The sequence below is a fragment of the Bombus flavifrons genome, chromosome 8, assembly GCF_040668555.2.
Source record: "Bombus flavifrons isolate JBK064 chromosome 8, iyBomFlav1_principal, whole genome shotgun sequence".
Classification (NCBI taxonomy): Eukaryota; Metazoa; Arthropoda; class Insecta; order Hymenoptera; family Apidae; genus Bombus; species Bombus flavifrons.
The window spans coordinates 15,609,438-15,632,343 of NC_138449.1; the positions used below are offsets into that span (position 1 = coordinate 15,609,438).

Here is a 22,906-nt window from a genome sequence, read left to right on the forward strand (position 1 = left end):
GCGCCCTCGGACGGACCTCCGTTCGAAGCACAACCCCTTCCTTGGCTTTTTCCCAACTTTCGAGCTTGCGGTGCACCCCCGCGCCATGCCACCCGAGTCCACCCCACCGCCGCCTTCCTCTCGGCCCTGCTAACCCCGCGGAACCTACCAGCCAACGTAGTCACCATTACCCACGCTGGTTCTGCGCCCAATCTCACCCCACCCTGGATACCTAAAGAGCTCTAGTCTAACACGGCTACGACCGCCGCTAGCGATGGGACCAATACACTCGCGTCGACTTATCGATACCGATTCCAAGACGTTGTCGATCGTTATCGCGATCGGTTCCCTTCGATCTGCAGGATCGTAACGCGGCCAAACGGCGTAAGAGAGTCGCGATACCGGGAAGGGACGAGGGTTGCGCTGGAGAACGCCAGACGAGTGAACGATGGCGAGGAAGCGTCGAAGGTCGTTTCAGATTCTTCGGGACGAAATAAAAAGGACGAAGGCAAGCACGAAAGCGGAATGTTGGCTCGTTAGTGCCGACGTAGTAGGAAATACCGTGTAGTCAGTCCGTTGGCCGCTCGCACGTACTATCGGATCGCAACTGAGCTCGCATCTCGCACGATTTGGCAAACGTTGTAACTGTGACGAACGGTGCCGCTCTTACGTACGTCATAACGTTCCGAATATTCGACACCTACGTTCGTTTGGCGATAGGTCAAAGTTCGTTCGAAGGACTGCAGATCGTCCTACGTGAAACCTACGCGCAACGCTTTCGTCAAGGTACGACAAAGGGCAAGTCGGAAATACCAGTCCCGAAATATCGACGCCATCGCTAGAGACAGACGTAGACGAAATTTAGACCAGGAGAAACTAACCGCAGGCACGCCGAGGATCTCGCCACGGTGTCAGGAAGAAAAGTCAGGCAGAAGGGGATGCAATTGCAGCTGCGGGTCGTGTCTTCTTGTAACGAACCGCGGTTAGAAGGTTCGCTGTTCCACTGACACGTTAGAGTCGACTCGGCTCTCCTCGTCGTCTCGCTCCTCGATACGTATCGCACTTATACACCGATCCCTCTGTCCCGCCCCCTCTTCCACCCGCTACCCTCGCCAGTGTTTTGTGTTCTTAGCCGGCTCACAGCCTTTAATGAATGTAATACGATTTCGTTGTCGCGGCAAAGAATTCGAAATCAGCTCAACGGCTTTATCTGTCTCCCCGACCGTGTTGGTTTGCTCGTGGAATGAAAATAGAGGAAGCGAGAGGGAAATTAAATAGGAGAGAAGGACGCGCGAATGGGGAAGGCGAAACAAAGTCGAGACAATGGCAGGGTAATAATTGCGATTCGTTTAAGGCAGTAACAAGGACTAATGATAGAAATATGAAATAAAGTAAATATGAAAAAAATAACGAGCGAGCGAATGGAGCGCGGTACAGTCGAAAATAGAATAAAACCAAATTGGGACATAAATAAAGAGATAATCGACGTAAAGCAAAGTTGCTCGATTCCGAATGTTTCGAGTAAAGTTCGTACACGCGCGACCGATAGCCCTTTCGATCGCTTCAAACCTATTCATCGACAATTTTCCTTTTCAACCAAATTCTTCTACGTTTTTATCTCCTTCTTTTCTGTGCTGCCTCTGCCGAAATCGTGAATTTTCACTCTCGATGCCGGTGATTCTTGATCGGGCGCAAGCGAAACATTCGTTCAGAATTAGTCGATTCGCGGTCAAACAAAAACAACGATGAAAGGATTCGTTCATTGCCTGAACTCGTTATTCGAGGCGTGCTTAAGTCGAGAAGTCTCGGTTTTTCTTTACGCTCGGATGACTCTGTGCAATATGCTCATCAGCTGGTAAATTACGAGTCGATCAAGCATCGACGATCATCTACCGGTTAATCGAAAACATTCCAGGATGTAACAAGCGGATCGCTGTTTCGTCGTTTCGTTGTTGCAGATCCGGCCATCTACGACGATACGTTTTGCACGACCACACGGCACGCTATAGCCAGCTTTCGCCGGTCGTTCGTGCGAGCTTTGAGCGTGTCCGTAACGCGCGGCTGCCGTGGTCGATGAAATCGTTGCTTTTAACGCGACTCTACGATCATTTTCGATCGCAACCATTTTTTCCCTTTTCCTTTTCCCCCTTTTTTTATCATCCGCCGAGGAATCGGTTACGACGTGCACTCGCGGACGTCGGATTAATCGACGGTACTCTACGCGACAAACAGAACGTAGCGCGTAAAACTGATCGATTCTGTTGATAATCTACCGCGACGATTGCTTACAACGAATTTAAATCTATCGGTTTGATTTTTTTATCTATATCGCGGAAAAGTAAATTTCGTTTCTTAAGAAATTTAACTTGTTCATTTCCCTGGTCGATAATCGATAAAGATCGATAATCACGCGTAATGGGGCGCATTTGCCTGTTCGGGAAAACACAGCGAGACAATAACTTCGATCGAGCATTCCGTCGGACAGAAACGAATATCGAGTGGCCGCATCAGGGGAACGACGACGTTGACAGGTTCGTTAAAATCTAGCACGTCCCGTCTGCTTTCAATCGGCCGGGTCCGATTTAATTAAATATATATCGTTATCGAACAATGACAGGTAATAAGGGCGTAACGTAATTTCTAGAAGGACTCGTCGATGCGTATTTTCACGGCAACCGTCAAATATCATCCGAGTGGATCCACTTTGATTGACACCGAATCGAACGGTTTAATTTCATTTCGGAATATACACGCGGAAAAGGAGATCGGCCGCGTTTCGAAATCCCATCGTCGGATTAATCCGCTCCTAGATCGCTTCCGATCGAACGATGCCTTAACGCGATCCTACGTACGTCAAGCGTCCAGGGAATTTGAAATAAAATTGATACGAGGCAAACGCTACGAAGTCCGTACGATGGTGAAATTTTACAAGAGACTCGACGCGAATCCAAAGGAAAAACTTACTTAAAAAGAAATACTCGAAATATGTAGAGATGGTTTCGTACGGAGAGACAGGCAAACGTAATGTAATTTGTCAGCGGCGAGAATGTTAAGATCTATCGATAAAACGATACCTCGGAGAGAGGGTAGCGATGGCTTTCGTTTCTCGCATTATTTCCAATTCGACTCACAGAAAGCGCGGCGCGTGATTTGCTCTTAGCGAGATCGAACTCGGCTCGCTCGTACGTCTTAGTCAGCTGTATGCACGAAACGCATTGGCAACGCGGAAATATGACGGTATTTCAATGAGAAATGTGCTACCTCTTCCTCCACTCGCTAACTTGTACAGGGTGTTTCGAAATAAACGATCGACTCGGACGGTTCACCGTGAGGGGAAAAAGATCAAAATGCAGCAAACTTTGGATCGTTTTGCAAAGATTACGATCTTTTTTTTTCGAAACACGCAACTCGCGAAAAACCATTGCGAATAGACGGCGAATGTTTATGCAAATTTTTATACATCCGACGAAATAATTTATACGCATTTAAATTTCACGTAGACGTAAAAACATTCGCAGTCGATTCACAAACTACAGCGACGGTAATTCCACTATTACGCGGAGCGAACGCGAGTACGCACCCTCGTACTATCAAAGTCGATTTTCTCGAAAACGATGGCTCACGCGTAAAACTTTTATCCGACACTCGTGGTTTATTTTTTCATGCAGAATCGCCCGGTTGTACAATCTATTACCGTACATCCTCTACGCCCGCGTTTCAACAGCTCGCCCGTCCGATTCGTTCCTGCGACAGCTTTCAAAGCTCTCTCCTCTTTCTCCTCCTCTCTGCTCTTCCTCCACGCGAGTACCTGCCTACGTGAATGCGTACTTTCAAAAAGAAAAAGAGAGAGAGAGAGAGAGAGGGAGAGAGAGAGACTCAAAGTCCGAGTTTCCCGAAGCTTCACGCAGCGAGGCGTCCTTTTTGAGCTTTTGCGCTTTGACTATTTGAATTCAGCGCGCGCCAAAAGGATGCAGCCACTGCGCTGGCTGAATCCGCTGCCAGGATGCTATCGGGTATCTAGGATTTTGGAGGAGCGAGTCGAAATTACGAGCGCTTTTTGTTTCGTCGTGTGTTCAACGGTTACGACCGTACTAATGAAAGCACGAACGTCGCTGCTTCAAAGAAAAGATGTTTAGGATCGTTAGCAAATAGTTTCCGAATTTCCTAGCGGTATAGATGTATCCTATCGAATAATTTCATTCCGATACGAAGAAAAAACGGATTTACTTCTTGCCAAGTTTTTCTCTTCCAATTAATCGCCTTTTCCTTTGCATTCGATTTTCAAAGGTTTCGCGTTCCTCCACGTAATATCATCATAATGGAATCGCGACAACTTTTGCGCGGGAAATTGTCGCAGGACCGATCGTGCGTCGATAAATAAGCAGCCTCTCGATTCCCACAGCCGACCACGCAACGTTTCGTAAATTCGTTCCCGTCAAGGGGAAATCGCATCATCGTCTCGCCGTTGTCTGTATCGGTTCCAGAGAAACATAATAACGCATCTACTCCCTATTTTTCCTCCTTTCTTCTCGTTCTAAACTCGTTTGCGTGACTTTGCTTCGCTGCGAGAGAGGAGGCAAGCTCGTTCGTGCGACGCAAGAAAGGACGAAGCTGAATTTCAAATTACTCGCTCGAGCCGCGCCATTCCTCTCGAGGATACGCTTGCCCCGTGAAAGAACTCCTGGCGAGGCTGCAACGTCTTCCCGGTTAACGCAAACGACTTAAAACTTCAGAAACGACGATGTTTCAATCGCGACGAATCGTCCACGACTTTCGATAGTTCTACGCGAGCAGAAACGCGCGAATCGAGGCTACTCGAAAGTTCCTCGACATTTCTCAGCAAGAGATAGAAAAAAAATAATTTCACCAGCGATGGTTTTCCAAGCTTGCAACGGCCAATGTATGGAAACGAAGAGGAAACGTGGGAAAATTCACGGGGGCAAGATAAACTGGCGAAAGTCGTTGTCTCGAAGAGCGGTGGTCGCGATAACGGAACCATAGGGATGAAAATCGAAGGACACGCGGTACGACGCCGCGTCACCGGCAAATTCACCACAGGCTTTCGGCCACTCACGCGCGAATATATCACGGTATCGAGGCCCGTTTCCAGGCGTACGAGGCATAAATAGCGCGGCGCCTATGGAAAATAAAATTCTATCTCTCCGATTCACGCGTCATCGTCCACCCCTCTCCGAACCGACGACGGGGAGTTCTCTTCCCGATCGAGAATCCGTAAAACCAGCCTGGTTTCGTGGACGACGATACGGCCGCGCGTCCTTGGGGGTAAGTCGAGCGATACTCCGATAAAACCGAGCCGATTCAGGATGGACGAAAAGAAGGGAAAGAAGAGAAAGAAGAAGAGATAATGGGGCCACGTGGAAGGTGTCGCCAGCCAAGGCAGGCAGGTCGAACGAGAGCAGGTGTAAGAGAGACGCGATTAAAAAAAGCTCGAGCCACGCTTTTGTCCGTAGCCAGCCGGCGCACGAGCTCTCGCGTTTCTCGCACACACGTCGCTTCCTTGAAAAGCTCTCTCTGTCGCCCATCGTCGCACACACGCAACCACGTACCATCCCCTGGCTGCTTTCCATCCCTCCATCGGTCTACCGTCCCTTCTCCAACCTTTGTCTTATTTACTTCTACCTCGGTCCTTTTTTCCTCTCGCTCCCTTCGATCACGTCGACGACCACCGCCAAACCTCGCGTATACGTATATCTGGAGTTTCGCCGCGCGATTTCCGAACCGCTCGCGCGAAACAACGATTCGAAAATGATATTTTACTTCGTTTTTCATTCTTTGTTTCTTCCTTTTTTTCTCTCTCTCGTTGCGGCAGGAAATGAGGCGGCTTTTATGTCGGCGAAGCTCTATGGAGACGCGAAATCGGTCGCGATCCGCACCGAGAAGGGCGCCTTTCTTTCCAGGGATGGCGACTATATCGCTTACGGTACGATGAAAATTTAACGGCTGAACGAAGAGTTTGGAAAATGAAGCGCGCGAGCAGCCGATGAAGATTCGTTACTGCTTTAAATTATTCGTGCAATAAGTAACGAAACGCTTGGAACGAAGTTGTCGAAGGGTTTCTTTGTACACAAAGGAGCTGAAACTCGATACCCGCATTCCTTTCCCGAGTTCCTTTCCGGAGTTACGCTCCGAGTCCGAGGCCGTGCATCATGTTGGAAGTTTAATATCTTCCCTTCGCAAACAACGTTTGAAGCTCGCCGCGTGCCACGTGACCGCTGTATTTGTGTAACAGACCGTAGACAATGTAACTGACCAAATATTTTATCTCGTCGAAAACGAAAGTAAAGTACAGGCTCTTTCGAATCTTCCATGGTCCCCGTCGAACATGCAAATTTTCTTCCAAAGAAATTCTTTTCCCAAGAGATCGCTATCTCGTATCCGCGTCTCTTCGCATACGCGCGTGTAGATGCTATTTTCTCCTAATTAAAACAAGAAACGATCTTTAAACGTCGAAATACTCGCGCGGCAATTTTTGTATCGTCCAAATATTTTTCCATAATTTTTCGTTTCATCGTCGTTATTACGGCTGATTCCCGTCGATTCTGTTCGTTGGTCTTAATTGCGAGTCATTAATTATATCGGCAAACGCGAATTCGTACATACGTAGGACACGCAAACGGAACGTGTACGTACGAAGGACGAGCGGAAGAGATGACGGTCAGCATTAAACAGATAATTAAATGGAAGACAATGGGCATTCCAATCAAAATTCAAGGCAGACAGCATTGTGCCACGGCCTTGTATTCCGTTCTCTTTTCTTTTCTCTCGGTTTATCGTAAATGAGCGCGTTCTTCTCGCAATTAAGATGTCCGGACAATTTTGCAGAACCATTTTTTATTTATTTAAAAACAAGAAATAAAATAAAAGTACGATAGATGCGCGATAGAAACGAATTTCTTTTAATTATCGTACGTCTCTTTTCGTAGTCGTTCTCTCTTTATGTGAAAAAAATTTATCGTCGCGTTATGCCGATCGACACGGTTCAAAACGATCTCTGTTAAGTATTTATTACGGATTTGTCTTATCGTTAGAAAATAATTCGAGCCGAACCGGTCGGGTAATTGCTGGAGCCGCGGGCGAGAACTAAAGCTAACAAGCTATCGGGAGAAGTAGAAGGATTTAAATGTACCGCGGAAATTGAAACCTCGTGACATCCTGTCGTAATGAGAGAACAATGTCTGGAGAAACAAAGACGAGTAACAATTGCCACGGTGTCTATCTCTCTGCGAGAATTATACTCTGTCAACCGTTGGCCAGAAAATGAAGTCGCGTCGGTGTCGAATAGCGTCGATCGAATTTTCCAATAAATTCCGAATGTTCCGACCGTTGCCTTGCGCACCAAGAAACACAATTATCCGTGTTCGATCATTGCCACGATAAGATCTACTTTTCTAAAGATATATTCCCCTAATTGTCTCTCGTCAAACATTCGAGATAGCGAGCGCCATACAACTCGATCGCAGCCAGAGGCTAAACGCACCCCCATCTGACGTTAGAGGGAGCGATACGAAATCGATCGTCCACTTAAATCCGCCTACTTCGATCGCGAAACTTTATACCTTCGTCGATTCTATCTCGAATCTATGTAAAATTTTGTGCAAAATTCCCGAAAAGCTGAAAATCGAAATCTATCTTTCTACGAAAATAAAAATTCCTCGGCAAGCAGCTTGAAAACGTCGATCGGACGTTACGAACTTACGAAGAAGCGGAAGAAATATATAAAAATATATGACGATGACGATGATAGAGAGGCGAGAATCGTTCGGTTATTTATCGTCGCATCAACGTCCGAAGTGAAAAGATCGCTGTGGCTAATTAATTATCCGAACGGCAAGGTAATTCGCGGTACTTGGTCGGCCCATTAATGCAAGCATGCAGTTCGAAGGGTCGTAACTGCTCGCCTAGTTACATAAGTAGGTGCAAGGCAGGAGGCAGCAGGCTGGAGGCGAGATCGTAGGTTTATTGATTCGGTTTTCTCTCGCGGTAGAGTTTTTTCCCTCTCCCACCCCTAGATCCACCCAGTCCTTATCCTACCCGTTTGCTTTCTGTTGCACTCCCACCCAAGCATCACGACGTTGGAAGTAGGACGCAACCTTCAGGGGCTCTTTCCTTTCCCGTACGACCCTGGCTGACCCAAAACGCTATCAAATTAGTTCCGGTGTATCGGCAATGGTGCTGCTATACTCTTTCGTCGTCGTTCGAACACGACCATCGACGCTGTTCGGCTGTCGGAATAATCCTAACGATCGACTTTGTCCAACGAGTAACCTTGTCTTTCCGTCTTGTTAACGATTCGCTAGAAAGCTTCTTCTCTTTCCGTTTCGTTCCTTTTCCTATGGGCGAACATTTGGAAGGAAGAATTCCTTCGACGATACGCAAAGGAACATATAGCATAGGCTGAACGAACGAGAGAACTTTAATAAGCGATCACGGATATTTTTATCGTTCGACGATATTCACATAGCAAATTTAATAGCCCTATTATCCTGACGATACAATGGCATTATACAGCTCGAGCCTTCCTCGCATAACAATCCAACGTTATAAGGAAGATTTCTCTTTCGGAACATTGCCGTAATACGACGCCTTACTTCCATTCACCGTGCAGCCTATTCTGTCTTGCGAGCGAGTTATTAGACCCGGTCGTTCCATTTCGAGAACAGTTTGATTAACGATTTTCGTCGCGGCTCCGATATAACGACCAACGATCGTGCAACACGATGCCGTCGTAATTTTCATCGTAAATATCACCGTGGCTCTCTTCTCTTCTATTCTCTTCTATTCTCTTCTATTCTTCTTTTCTTATCGCACCCGGAAATACATTCGAAACGTTCGTGTTTACTCTTCTTACTCGCGCTCACTGGCAACGCTTCGTGAATAATAATGCACCGAGTCGACTTAAATTCGAACGCCGGTCGAACCGACTGCCAACGATGCAACCGGAAACGACGTTTAAGCCGCGAGGGTGAAACCGGAAAAACCGGACCGGAGCAGATAAAGATCCTGCTACGTCACCGCGCCAACCGACGTAACATAATATTAGCAATCCGCCGCGAAAGCTTCAGAAACCGGATAAAGGAGAACTCTAACGTACAATTAATCATCCGCTATCCTCTTCTATACGCTATATTCTTCGTTATTCTTTTCGTGAATGAGAAATTTAAGAAACAAAGGGACAACCGTCTTTATCCACCGCAGATAGACGATTATTCCAGACGACTTCGAGTGGCTGCGCTAAATCGTTGCTCGAATAATCAGCGCCGCGACCAATAAACAAACTTTGCACGACGATGTAAGTGAATAATATCGCTAAGTAGTTGACAGCGAGATTCAGAGAAAAGTTGCAGGATATTCGAGACGCAGCATCTTTCATTTCCCGTTGAATCCTAAGAATCTTAGTTACTCTGAGAAGCTTTTATCATTCGAATCTTCCCTATAGGGAGCATAGAAACGTAACTGAAGGTATTTTGGTTGGCTTGATATTCTCAATGATATCGTGCGCGTGTTCAAAGTCAAAGATACTATTTGCTTTGGCCGCTTCGCTTTCTTCGAGATCGTCCGAATTCAAACGACGTAGAAATAGAATAAAATTAAAAGAATTTGCCAGGGATTTGGAAATGAAACAGAAAAGTACAGAATCACTGAACAGAATCTTCGAACAGAATCTTTGAACGAAATTTAGAAAGAGAACCATTGGCAATTGTTTCGCGAGGAAAACGTAGCGACTCGATGCTTGTTAGGCTGGTTTCATAACCGTTTGGCTTCGGCCAAGGATCAGAAACGAGGATGATAAATCTCTGGCGATTCGCGCAACCCGAGGCAACGATGGAAAACGTTCGATCGAATTTATACGTATCCCCTCGGCGAACAACTCGTTCCAATGGCAGAAAAATTCCGCACGATAGAAGGAAAAAGCTTGACCCAGGCGCGTCCGATATTCCGACGTTTTCCGAACTTTCGACGCGCTGCGATGTAATCAGCTTCGAGCATTCTCGCCATCGAAAGGGGAAGAAGAGCAGCAGGAAGAAACGTCGACGTCGGGAGTACGTCGAGCCAAGATACGATGTTAATGTCCACCTACGTTGCCGTTTCGAAAGGTCAAGCAGGAAAGGACCTCAAACGCTTTGACGTAGCGTCGACCAAAGTTGATTAACCCAACCTCATTTTCTGCAAATTTACGTCGCGCGTTACGTAAAACGTGGTTCGATCGTGAACCGACGCGATTTCTTTTCAGAAATTCGGAATTCGAGTTCGCGTTACTGCATGCGGAATCAGAGAAATAATTATCGTCGAAGATTATCGTCGAAGATGGTTCTTGAAAAAATGGAGGGGAGAAATATAGGAGCAGATCGATAAATAGAACGATGTACAGTATGTGAGAAGGATACCTAACGCAACAGCCTCTTTAAACTCTCCTTTGCAGTCTGCGAAAGACGCGCGACCCTTAAATTGCATTTGAATAAAGCAATTTGTGCACGCAGCGTAATTCAATTCGGCCTTCTTGCTAGTTTTCGCTACGCGAAAGCACCGATAAATCAACCAGTTGCGCCGCGCATCGGGCCGAGCACACCCCTGCGATATAACCATATGGCTTAATTTCGTTCGTTTCGCTCTGTAATTCCCACCACCGGCGAAGAAACAGGAACGCCTTGTGTCCAAATCGCACCAACTACTCCGTACGTTTAACAGACGCGATCACTTTGTTCCCGATACCGATATGTGATCGTTTCTATTCGTTCGATTATAATTAATATTTGTTGTCATCATTACGAGCGATACGACAAACGTTTCAATGAATAAAAACACGGTCTACGTGTGTACGATGTATCGTACTGAAATATACATGTTTGAACGAAAACATCCGAAATTGCTTCGTACAGACTGACGCGACAAACAGCGCAATAGTACGGAACGGTCTAGGGCAACACGAAATTCCAAATCGCATAAAATCAATAAACGATTACGCTAGGACTCCGTATAACGCGGTACTCGTACAACTCGATTTCGAAAATAATTTGCAAAATAGCCGAAGCGAAATACGGAAATTACGCCTAAGGAAACATTTGACGAATTCGTATACCGCGATACGTACGTATTTACCGCGTAATAAGGATCCTACCGTCACTCTTACGGATCCCGTGGTGTTATCCAAATTTTCCAAATTCCCCGATTAATACCGCGTCTTTGAAATTTCCAGCGAAACGAACGCTCGTCTCGTAACAAACGTTTGAACAAGGACAAAGTTGGATAGACGCGTCACCTCGAAGGCCGTCTAGAAGAAAACGGCGAGGAGAAATCAATAAACCAAATCCCCCGAAGCTAACGAGATCCAAAATTATAACATCATCCATGGCCTGTGCCTGTTAACCGTGAAACGCGTGCTCGCTCTCTCTCGTGTCCGCGATCAAACGAGCCACGGTGGTTTGCGTGTTATCAGTAGTAGGCTATCGAATTAGAGAACAGGGAAGGGACGGCGCAATTAATCGGCAATCGCGTTCGATCGCCTCCGTTCAACGAGATCTCGCGTCCACATCGCGCGTATACCTGGAACAGTTCACTTTCGATACGGTCTTTCTTCTATCGTCTCGTATCTCATCGTGTAACGTCACGACGAAACGATTCGACGATCGACCGCATCGACAAGGAAAATGTAAAGAAACGACGTGGTTTCCGGTAGTCGAGAAACTTCCGTTGGGACGCGTCTCGCGAGAGGAAGCATGGGATAAAAACGAAACGCACAGGTGGTACAGATCAAGGCAGGTGAGACAGCTATATGCTATGGAACAGCGCTAAAGAAAAGACACCGAGCAGCCAAAAAATGAAAAACATTGCAGTCATGTACACGTATGTATGTATATATAGAGATCGGTGGCCAGGAGTAGCTCAATTTCAGCTTGTTAAATAGTTTCAACGAGACTTACGAGAGAAGGAAAGGCAGACGTTTTCCTTAGTTGGGAGATTCTTTACTTTACGCATCTTCCGCGAACAGTAGCGTTATTTACTGCCTTTGAAACCTATAGCTTAGGTTAAACATAATCGTGAAAAGATTACCCGAAACATATGTTGTTGTTCCGAGATGCGATCAACTATTTGAAGCAAATTTTTAGTCGCGTATATCGAAATGTGGTTCGTACGAAATTAATTATTAAATTACTCGTCCTTCCTTATGTGTCTTCTTTTTTACGAAAAGCCAGCTAATCGATGTTATATTCGTTATTTAAAAAAAAAAAAAGATACTATTTCGTTACGAATAAAAATCAATAGAAAACATAAGAAGAAACATTAAACGTTAAGATGGAGTGTAAGACAAGGTTCGTAGTTCCTTCGGGTCGCGTAAAAGTTCGCTGAAACTATTTACTTCCGGTTACGTAGCTGATAATCGAACTAATCCTTAATGCATCGGGAGCATTGTGTACATCGATACACGATATATACGCGTTGTATGCGTATCACGAGGTAGAATCGCGAAGGGGGGATGTACGTGGTACACTGTTCGAGAACATCTATTCAGCCGAACATCTATAAAAACACCAGATAAAGAGAAAGAAACAGAGATAGATATATAGAAATACAGGTACTAGAAGAGAGAAAGAGAGACAGCCATCTCACCGCCCGCCACAGCTCAAAGCACTCACGAAATATTCACGGGGGAGCACGACAAAAGAGGGCCACCGTCGGCTCTGCTTTTTGCGCGAATATTTTACTCTATAACTCGGGGATATACGTTATGAGGCTACGTGTTTTTATAACCTAAAAAAGCGATCGCACTGCTCCGTATTGTTCGATGCGATGTACCCGGACCGGTGAACGCCGTGGTGCCACCTGACAGACTCCGGGAAATTTGAGAAAACAGGATTTCCTTCGGCCCATGCGCGAGAACTTTAATCGAATTTTGGCTTGCAGTGCCGACAACGGACGCGTCTTCGCCTCACTGCACACGAGTATGTGATTCGAAGTTCAAATTTTTCCCTCCCGTTATATCGAAACCTATCGAACGAGTACCGAATCCAAGGTAACATTCTCAAGTGACGTTACGCGCATTATCCTTTCTAATGATTACATTTCGGGCTAACGAGTAGCTAAATAGCAAAGTTTTTATTTAAAAAAACAGTTCGCTTGCGCGGTACGTTTCAAGCGCATGACGAATGACGACACTTTCCACAGCGGTGGATACGAAATTTACGACCTTCGGTATAGTCACGAAACACATCCTTTCGCTTTTTGTTTGTTTACTTAATTCGCGTCTTTTTGCCATAAATAACACGGTTCGTCGAATTCGCTTACCTTCTTTCTCGCCTCGAAGACATTTCCTTTTTTGTGCAACAAAGTCTTGTAAAATTGACACTACACTACATACAACATACTCGCGCGTTAAATGAGCTGTAACTGATCACCGGAGCCGCGCGACGACAAAAGTATGTATTTGGCGACATCTGACGACGAACGTTTGAAGTCATTGAAATTTGAACTAATCAAAACTTAAATGCGATATAATTATTCTATGCGATTAATATTGTAATGTTATCGTTCATAATTCTTGCTAGATACTAAACAAATATTTTTACCGTTTTATATTTTAAACGATCGTATATACATCCATTATGTAAAAATCGAATACCTAACTTATATTTGTTAAAAAATAAAAAGGAATATTTATGGTTGTTTCTTTATTAAAAAATATAAGTACTAATATCGTACTTGAACAAATAATTATCGATGTTAGCATTCTTGAAAATTAAAAACAATTGCGTTGATACTACGATATATATATCACGTGGTGCCCAGCAGAACGGCAGAACCGCTCCTTAGTCCGTGACAATGGCTGCTCCAACCAAAAAACGTGACCAGCGAGTTTTCCCACTTTCCAGGGACGATGATCAAAGTTCGTCAAGTAGTGAGAATGACGAGAAGGAACCATTGGAAGAAGAGGTAAGGAATTTGAGTGAAAAAAATCAGTATAAAATGTGATTAGTCGGTCTTAACCCTACTTTCGAGCACGCGGTCGTTGATTCACATTTATTTGAAAGCTGTCTTTGAGACAATTGACATTCATCGAAAATGAAACATAATAATTAAGTACGCGTATAATCTTTAGCAACTGTGAAAATCATTCGTATAACTGTCATAACCAACAAAGTGCCAATTCCATGGGAGCATTGTTAAGCAAATACAGTGTTGTAAGTTGTTAACCCCTTGTCTTACGATTTATGTTCCAATAGCGCGTGTCATAAACAACGACATGGTCGGTCTCGGGTCAAGCCGTTTGACAGTTTGGCTGAGCGCTCGAAGTCGTGTAAATCGCACATCTCTTTTAATATATAAATGCATGTGTAAGGTACAACTAATTTTATTTTGCAAGATGATTGATAAATAATTGCTACCGATTGATCATCGAACAAAAAAGATTTATTATCTTGAAGTAAATAATAAATCAATAACATCGACGTACCATGTCTCTCACGCGTCTTGTTGATGTTTAGCCCTATCAACGTACCACGTCCCTCACACGTGTTGTTTATGTTCGGCCCGATCGTCGTACTACGTCTCTAACACAACCTCGCAGGTTAAGGGGTTAATGACAAAGACATCTTTAATTTGTGATAAAAATTACTTATAATCAAAGAAAATGTGAATTTATTTCGAATTGTATTCTGTAATTAAGTTAAGTATATTTTTAAAATTTCATATTTTACAATTAATACGTCATAATACAAAATATTAAATATAAATAAACGTTAAAGTATAAAATTCTTTTTTATATTTAGGGAATGGAAATTCAAGTAGACTTTGAAGGAAGATATCCAGTGGATCCGGATTATCATGGCATTAAGACCTTATTACAACAATTGTTTTTGAAAGCTCATGTTGATTTAGGTGGTCTGGCAGATTTAATAATCCGTGAAAACTACGTAGGTTCGGTTGTCAAGCAATCGGCGGATTTAGAGGAATCGGACGACGAAGATACCGATGTCAACGACGTGTTTGGTATTACTACAGTAATTAATTTATCTTCTAAACAGGTAAATATATTGTATATAATGTCATTTAATTAGTATAGAAGTCATCCGCTGATGCGCAAGTTGGTTTATTTCAGAGTTATCCTTGTATACAACAACTCAGAGAATTACTGACGCAAATGGCAAAGGAACATGCAACGGACACAGTAGATGCTATGATAAAAAATCTTCTCGAGGACGAGACGGAAGTATTAGGTTTATTGATCAACGAAAGATTTGTTAATATTCCAGCACAGATATCCGTGCCACTTTTGGAAAATTTAATGTCCGATATAAAAAAGGCAAATAACAAGAAGATGCCCTTCGATTTTTCATATTATATATTAATCTGTAAATTCTATAAAACAAAAAGGCCGGAACTAGTTAAAAGATCAAAAAGCAAAAAGAAAGATAATACGTGTGAACAAGTTATTATATGGAGCAATCCGGAGGAAGAAATTTTTGCGCAGGAAGCAGCAATAAGTTTTGAATTTTCAGTCGAGAAAGAATCAGACAGTGCTGTATCTGGAACATGGACTGAGTCTGACGATGAAATGACACCTTACAGGAGAGTGCTTCTCTTCGAAGCTTTCAGATTACAATCAATTATCGACAGAATAAAAAGTGAAGTACCTTAATCAATTTGAAGGACTAACGTTAATGCATCTCATATTCCTAAGAAAAAGAAAGAACAAGCACCTTCCTTTTGTGTACCAAAGGAAGGTATGCGCTTTCGAAAGTTTGTTTCTTTGACAATCTATTGTACAACGAACTACTATGTTTTACATGTAATCAGCTTTTTATAATACACCTTTTCGTACTGCTTACTGCAAACTGTTTCCCGTCACTTGCCCTGTAACCATCTGTTATTCATTCTCTTTATACCTAAAAGTACATGAATACTTAGATCTTTCATGGACCGTCAATGTAGATACTACGTTTTAGTGGTAGAAAATTTATTTTCCATCTAAATAAATAATATAAACATTCTTGTAGAACAGATCTTTGTTTAAAAAAATACGCGTCGCGATTAATGTCCGAACAATGGTACGTAACTCGTGCCCGAGGCGTACAAATTTTTTGCATATTACTGACAGCATCTACTTTTATGTCGATGAGTCTGTTGATTTCAACGATTGCTTTATCGGCTTGGCTCTTCTTCTCATGGTACCCAAAATATTTAACATTTCCGATACAGCGGGCGGCGCGCTTTCCGCCTCCTGTCGTCTTTTTCTCTCCTCTTCCCTTTGTTTCTGCAACGAATCGTTTCACTTGAGAAACGTAATTTACGTATACAAAAATAACGTCCACGATTGCATAAACTTACATCCGTTTGCTTCAACGTGAAGCGTCCGCCTTTTATTTGGTTGATAATGTCGTCGATAGCTGGAACGATTAAAAAATAAATATAACGCACGATATTAGCACAGTTGCTCAACCACCTGCAAAATCTAAAACATAATTACCAGGCTGTTGCGCAACCGTCGGTGTTTTTTTCGTGATTCCAAGCATGTTCTCCATGTCAGTCACCGCGTTTCGTTCCGAATTAATTTTTTCTTTCGTCAGCAATTTTATCGACGATTGTCCACCGTTGTTGAACATCGGCGGCGGCGGAGGTGGTGGTAAAGGGGGTGGTGGTGGCCTGGAAAGCTTTTCTTCCAGCTCACTGATCTTCGCCTTCAAAGTTTGAACCACTCCTTCCAGAGTTTCCACCGACTTTTCCGCCCTTTCTGCCCTTTGCGTTACAACTTCCAACTCTGACTCGGCCAGCTTTAACTTTTCCTCTACTATTTCGAACTCGACGTTCGACTCTTTCTCCTCCAACTTCTCCTCCAGCATCTGTATGTGAGAAGCATGGTTCTGTTGCTCTTCCTCCAATAGTCTCTTCAAAGACTCCACCTCTTGTAGAACGGTTAATAATCTTCCATTAGGGTCATCGCCAACTTCAGCCATCAGGAGTGCGCTCTGATGAGCCAGCACGTTTCTTTCCTTTTGTACCTGTTAAAAGTACGATACAGAATGCCTGTTATAAATTTTTATGCATAATTCTTCTCCCTCAAGATTCTGGGATAAGTGCCGAGTCGTTCGACTCGGTGCTTTCGCCAGATGGTTCATCACCTTTCCCACTACGTGGCCAGACCCTTCTAGGACATTCTTATCATCCTACAAGCGCCGCGGAATATCATGACATCGAACCATTTCTAAGAATCAATTAGAAAAATGTCGCTCTCTTTATAAGTATGAAGACCCGAAACTAGAACATGGTATCCAAGCTTGGCGTGGATACCGGTAGCATACCTCTATAGAGGACGTGACGCTAACATGACATTTAAATTGTTTGCCTTGCGATTGCCTTGAAACAGCCATACTAAAAGCATCTTACCCTTTCGGCCTCTATCTTCATAATCTTCGCGTTTTCTCTCTCGCGATCGCATTGAGCTTTCAACGCTTGCACCTCTTCTGCAACCATCTTCGTCACCCTCTCCATGTTTTCTTTTTGCACCTTCATCTCGTTCACCTTCTCTTCACCTAATTGGAAAATTTCATTATTATATATTATTACATGAACGTTGGAGAATCGTACAGATGTTTCCAATTACATTTTCGTCTGAGAGTTCTCTCCTCGTCCAACTGCGTGGTCAAATGCGTCACTTGTTCTTGAGCTTCAAACTCTTGAAGGCGTGCGGAATGCAACTCCGTCTGAAGTCTCGCTATCTCTTTACTTAATTCTGCAAATTACCCGCTCTTATAAATAACTTGCATAATTAACGGTGAAATTGTAAGCCACTAATCTCTGTTTATACCTTTCACCGTTTCTCTCAACTGATCAAGATCTTCGAAATTCGAGTCAACTTCGTCCGCTATCTCAAGGTCTAGAGAGCCTTCCGGATTCGATTGCAGGAATTTTTGAGTTATGATCTGCGATCTTCTCTTTAGTTCGCGATTTTGTCTGTACCACTGAAAGTGATTTTTAATTTATACGATAAATTATGCATAGAATTGCCTGCCCAGTTGCAACCTTGGAAACAGATTTTTCCTCTTATGCGATATTAAGTGTAATAGTAACGATTATATAGAAACAATAAAATACGCGAGCTCTGTATCACGGTATCTACAATTATAAAAGCGAAATGGATTGTTTTAGATTTACCTGCGATGCTTGTTGCATGGCTTTATGCATAGCGCCTGTCTCAGTTTCGTATTGATGCTTCAGTTGTTCGTATTCTTTGCATACTGCTTCGGAAACTGTAAGAAAATCAAGGAACTCGTTAGATAAAAATAACGAACGTCGGAAAAGATTTCTGGAATGTATAAACAACTACCTGTTCGCAACTTTTGAAGTCTCTGTTCTTTTTCTTGGACTTGCGACTGCAAAGTGCTATTTTGTCTCTGTAGTTGTTGATATTTCTTCTCCAAGTCGGCATGTTCCTTGCTTGCTGCGATAAAAAACGTTTATTAAGACTTTAATAGTTTAATTGCAAATGTACTCGCAGATGCAGACGTCACGATACTCAGGTGATATTTTATTCCGATTAATCTATAATTTCATCGCGTATGGCCAATGACTAAGAAACGTCATAGAATTCGTTTCGCGTGCACGAGTGAATCACGACCGAATAACGTTTAAGTTGTATGATTGTCGGATGATTGGCCATGAACTACAACCATGCATCAGCCACTTCCCTCTCGCTGTACGTATCATGGCTTGCTCTTATTTTACGTAAGTCCATTACACCTTGATCTTTCTTGCAATAACAGATTAATCGATTCGAAGAAACGAAGTTGCTGTTAGAAATTGATCGCGTAAAAGCGAGAAATAAGATCGCAACGAGAAATAACTATATGAAGCACGTGTTGAAAAAAGAAGAAGAATAAAAGTTGTCGAAAGATGTACGAAAGGAAAGTCGAAACTACAACCGGCGCCGTTCCATATTTACCAACCTCCTATCCCAACTGTTTAATCGAATTGATGTTCGCAAGCGGAGGGAAGAAGCCGTGTTTCGTCACTTCGTTAATGATGACTAATGGAATCATAATAAAGTTCTCTAACGACTTTAGGCGGCCCATACAAACGCTCATTACGCCGCGAAACTTATTACTAATTATTAATTACCGGCCTCGCTCTTCTGTAGCAACAATTTCCTCCTCTTCTCCGATTCCTCGTATTTGCTCTTCCACTTGCTCTCCAGGCTATTGCTCCTGTTCAATTTCGCGACACCGACCAGCTCGTTCGTCTTGCAGTTAGTAGTAGTGTGGAAAGCAAGTTTCTCAGTCTCGGAGTTGCGCATCTCGATGCTCGAGCTCGACAAATTATTGTTCCTCGATCGTTGCTGCTGAACGGAAGCGTCGAGCTTCTCGAAGGACGCCCTTTGAGCAGCGACCGACACTCCTCTGTGCGACAGCTTTTCGAAGGACCCCCTGCGGGATGGGGGACACCTTTCTTGGGCTTTAATTGCATTCGATATCCTCGGCACCGGAATGTGCGAGTGAATTACACTCGAGGATGTCCTCGCTGGCTCGGTGTTCAAGACGATGTTCAGTTCCGTTTTATTCATGTCGCCTCTGCGAACAGACGATATATTTGCTTTCGCGAGAGCCTTGCCTTTCCGTCTCGTTGATCGACCTTGTACACAATGGTTATAACACTGTACGAAATTTCACGCTTATATCCGGCGAGACTCGAAATTCATCGATGATACACTATAGGTATATTTGAAAGACGTTGATTAGAAAACTGAACGAATCTATGCATATCGGAACGTGAAAGGGTACTCCTATCGAAGCGTACTCAAACAGTAGAGGGTTAATAACATCGTTTTCTAAAAATACGCATATCGGTCGCACCCCCTGCGGCCACAAGGCGCGTTAGAAATAGCCGGCTCTGTCAAAATGTATTCGTGACTAATCTCGATTCCACGAATCTCGAAGTACCCGGTATGGGAAGATAAGGTGCTTTCCGAGCCGCCACGCGAACTTACCGGGAAATGATAAACGCGTTACGTCCAACGAATCCCGAATCAAGTTACCGGTAATTGTGAAGTCAGTTGGTTCGGCGAGTCTAACGTTTCTCTTACGGAGGTTCTCGATAATAAACGATCGGCCAGGAAAGTACATATCGTGCCGGTTCGAGGCAGCTTCGTAGCACGTCGATCGGCGCGAATCGATGAAACGCAATACCGATGTCAATTGTAATCGGACGAGCCGCCGTTGTCGCGATGACCACTCCTCGAATTTTAAATGTTATTTCTGTGATATATTACGTCACCGTCCAATTGGTCCCTATCATTGTTACCGACACTGTTGCCCGTCAGACAGATGCAACCGTCGAACGAATTTCCACCGTATTACTTGATTTATGCCAGCTTGATTTAACGGTCACGCGTGAAAACCAGAAACAAAGAAGCGCATCGTATTTACTTACGCGTCCAACGTTCCAACGCGAGACTACGAGGACACGTGTTGTTAGACTTGGTGGGAGCCAGCTAGATCTCCCGCAAACATTTCAAAGTCGATTCGTTGGAATGCGGGCCGCGTCATTCTAGAAAATCCGATGTTTCGATAAATGCTTAGGTTAACGACCACCGGAATCTAAAAACTTTTGGGTCATTCGCGTGGTTGTTACGGAAGTCCTCGATCGTTATAGGTCACGATTAGTCCAACGTTACTTCTTATCTCGTTACGGTGACGCTTATCGTTATTCCAAAGTATCTAACTGTAAGAAAACGTATAACGATGTACAAATACTTGGACGAATTCGAGTATCGTTTACGGGTTAGAAACAACGATGACGCCTTCCTTCTGACGAACGCTTTATCTATCGCGCACAAAATCTGTCCCGCAGACGTCCTCGCTGTTTTATGGCAATACCAAAGATTTCGTTGGCGTTTTTACACCAAGCCCAACTATTTTTAATTCAAGCTTCGCGTCCCGTGAACCCGACAACGACGACGGACGCGGCATATCGAGGAAGAGAGCGAAATGATAATTTGAAACGTGCCGTGTCATGCAAGCATCAACGCAGCGGGTCGACGGTCACGTAGATCGTTGCACTTTTCCGTGCGTATATGCCACTTGCAATTCAATTGATCACCTTGCTGGTATCGTTTCACCATTTACGTTGGTCGATCGATAAAGGAACGACGATCAGTTGACGCCTTTGTCCATGGATCTGGACTAGGACCGATTTCTGTGCGCGCAGATGTACGACGAGACTGTAGTAAGAGGCAACGTTTTCCAAGAGCACGATTGTCGGTCAAGAAAGCACGTCGGGCGTAATTTTACGGTTACACGTACGAATGGCAGCATCACCTGCCGCATTGCCTCTACGGGAAGTCTATGAAGTCCTTTCACTTTTCCTGTTTCGCGCTGGTGGATGTTGAATGCTGTCAAACGGTGTTCTTTGCACCGTGCATACTTTCGTTCGACGCAATTTCCCGCGTTCTTTTTATCAAAAACAAACGTTCACGATTACGTATGTCGCTTTGCGACGATATTACGAGGTACGCGATGCAGGAGGAGAAGAAAGAACGCAGAGACAAAAACGGAATAAACTGTGCGACTAGAAACTTACGATCTATAGCTGGCAAGTTCGACACCAATATACCGATCGATATATCACAATCGGGCACGTAGCTGCATTTTTACAAACCGATTGAACGACGATGAAAGAAATATAAAAGAATATCACTGTGCAACGAGAGATATGTTAATGGAACTATGGTCCGATGAGCGAGGTAGCGAAGAACGACAGAAAAGAAGAACGAAGATGCGCGTTCTCCGACGTTCGCGCGCATACTGCTCGCACGGCTGACCGTAATGTCACGTTATCTCAAGAGGTACCAGACGACTCGAAAGAGCCCGAGATTGCGTGCCCTTCCTTTAATGAAAGACGTCGGTGTGTGCGTTAGTGGCCGCAAGGTTTTCTCATTGTCAGCGAAAAATCGCGCCTCGCACGCCATACTTCTTTCGTTTACGCACAATTTCGCGATATATTTCGAAAGAAATGCCAATTGCCCAGCTTGAGTTATCCCGATAAAAGGACGATCTATTTTTTCCCCTTTTTTATTTCTCTTTTACTTATTTACGCGCCGGTTTTCCTGTATTATCGTAGCGTATCGAGCCTCGCGTTATTTCAATTAATCTATTAATTGTTCTTGTTATCTCGTAAAGTGCCAACAAAGATGGCTGTTCACCGATGTTTCTTTAATGCCAATAAAAGGAACGAAGAAATGTTTTCTCGTGTAATTGGCCTCTTCTTGCGCAGTGCATCGAGTAGCTCGCTTTAATAACGCGTTATCACCGAATCTGTCAGCCGTGAAAGACTCTTGAGAATATATATACATATATCGTTGCTTCGTACGGAACCGTGCAAGTAGGTACATATGCCCACGATCAAAAATTTCCCCAAGAGAATGTGCAACGGCACGCGTCTCTGCTCCACACGTAACATTGCTTAATGATCGAAATAATCATGGAATTCGTTCACCAGAATTTGCTCGAGTTATCGACATTGACAAACACCAAATGTGTACTTTATACATACCGCGACGAATAACAGATTTCGGTGCTCTTCGAGCAGCAGGTTTCATAAATTTTACTCGAAGACTACGATTGATAAAATTCTGAGGATTAATTCAAGGATACGAGGCAATAAAGAAGACATTTCTTTACTCGAGCGTACTGCTAATCTTCTGTTTCGACGCACGGGTTTTGCCTCTTGAGTTTCGATTTAATTGGTCGGCAATGCAGATGCAGATGCAGATGCAGATGCAGATATCATGCACTAGTTGTCAAAGTATGCATAAGTCAGGTACATTAGTTAAACGATACAATGATCTCGGTTCCCCTGCGATACGCTTGTTTTTTCTGTCACGCAGCTGCATGCATACTTGCGAAAAAAACTGTACAAACAT

General features: G+C 43.9%; 3 protein-coding genes across 4 annotated transcripts in view; 1 reads left to right on the forward strand and 2 right to left on the reverse strand.

Annotated features, from left to right (window-relative positions):
• The window catches only part of LOC138182341 (protein Skeletor, isoforms B/C), a 55,307-nt gene extending 41,925 nt beyond the window's left edge, over positions 1–13,382 (reverse strand). Inside the window, exon 1 of one of the 2 annotated variants that reach the window (XM_069118070.1) lies at positions 13,282–13,382. The gene's annotated coding sequence lies outside the window, so the exon portion shown is untranslated. Of the gene's footprint in view, positions 1–12,747; positions 12,813–13,281 lie in introns of those variants that run through there. The other variant, XM_069118071.1, reaches the window with a different exon arrangement.
• Positions 13,383–13,768: 386 nt separating this feature from the next.
• Positions 13,769–15,827, forward strand: LOC138182251 (protein BCCIP homolog). Its single transcript, XM_069117909.1, has 3 exons — positions 13,769–13,926; positions 14,763–15,017; positions 15,092–15,827. Exons 1-3 carry the CDS (start codon positions 13,816–13,818, stop codon positions 15,629–15,631), a joined length of 906 nt encoding a protein of 301 aa, XP_068974010.1. The 5' UTR covers positions 13,769–13,815; the 3' UTR covers positions 15,632–15,827.
• Positions 15,828–15,932: 105 nt separating this feature from the next.
• Positions 15,933–21,823, reverse strand: LOC138182249 (shootin-1). Its single transcript, XM_069117907.1, has 10 exons — positions 21,565–21,823; positions 19,108–19,556; positions 18,317–18,430; positions 18,145–18,239; positions 17,798–17,951; positions 17,594–17,722; positions 17,377–17,522; positions 16,460–16,991; positions 16,321–16,379; positions 15,933–16,246 (listed from the first exon to the last, which is right to left on the reverse strand). The coding sequence occupies exons 2-10, from the start codon at positions 19,547–19,549 to the stop codon at positions 16,100–16,102; spliced, it is 1,818 nt and encodes a 605-aa protein (XP_068974008.1). The 5' UTR covers positions 19,550–19,556; positions 21,565–21,823; the 3' UTR covers positions 15,933–16,099.
• Positions 21,824–22,906: the final 1,083 nt, after the last annotated feature.

What these genes read in the sequence shown, in the direction of transcription:
- LOC138182251 (XM_069117909.1), top strand. Translation starts at nt 13,816, where the DNA reads ATGGCTGCTCCAACCAAAAAACGTGACCAGCGAGTTTTCCCACTTTCC. An exon ending in AGGAACCATTGGAAGAAGAG is followed by an intron (nt 13,927 to 14,762) that starts GTAAGGAATTTG and finishes TTTTATATTTAG; the next exon opens with GGAATGGAAATTCAAGTAGA. An exon ending in TTAATTTATCTTCTAAACAG is followed by an intron (nt 15,018 to 15,091) that starts GTAAATATATTG and finishes GGTTTATTTCAG; the next exon opens with AGTTATCCTTGTATACAACA.
- LOC138182249 (XM_069117907.1), bottom strand. Translation starts at nt 19,549, where the DNA reads ATGAATAAAACGGAACTGAACATCGTCTTGAACACCGAGCCAGCGAGG. An exon ending in GTTGAGAGAAACGGTGAAAG is followed by an intron (nt 17,723 to 17,797) that starts GTATAAACAGAG and finishes GGTAATTTGCAG; the next exon opens with AATTAAGTAAAGAGATAGCG. An exon ending in GAGAACTCTCAGACGAAAAT is followed by an intron (nt 17,523 to 17,593) that starts GTAATTGGAAAC and finishes TTTTCCAATTAG; the next exon opens with GTGAAGAGAAGGTGAACGAG.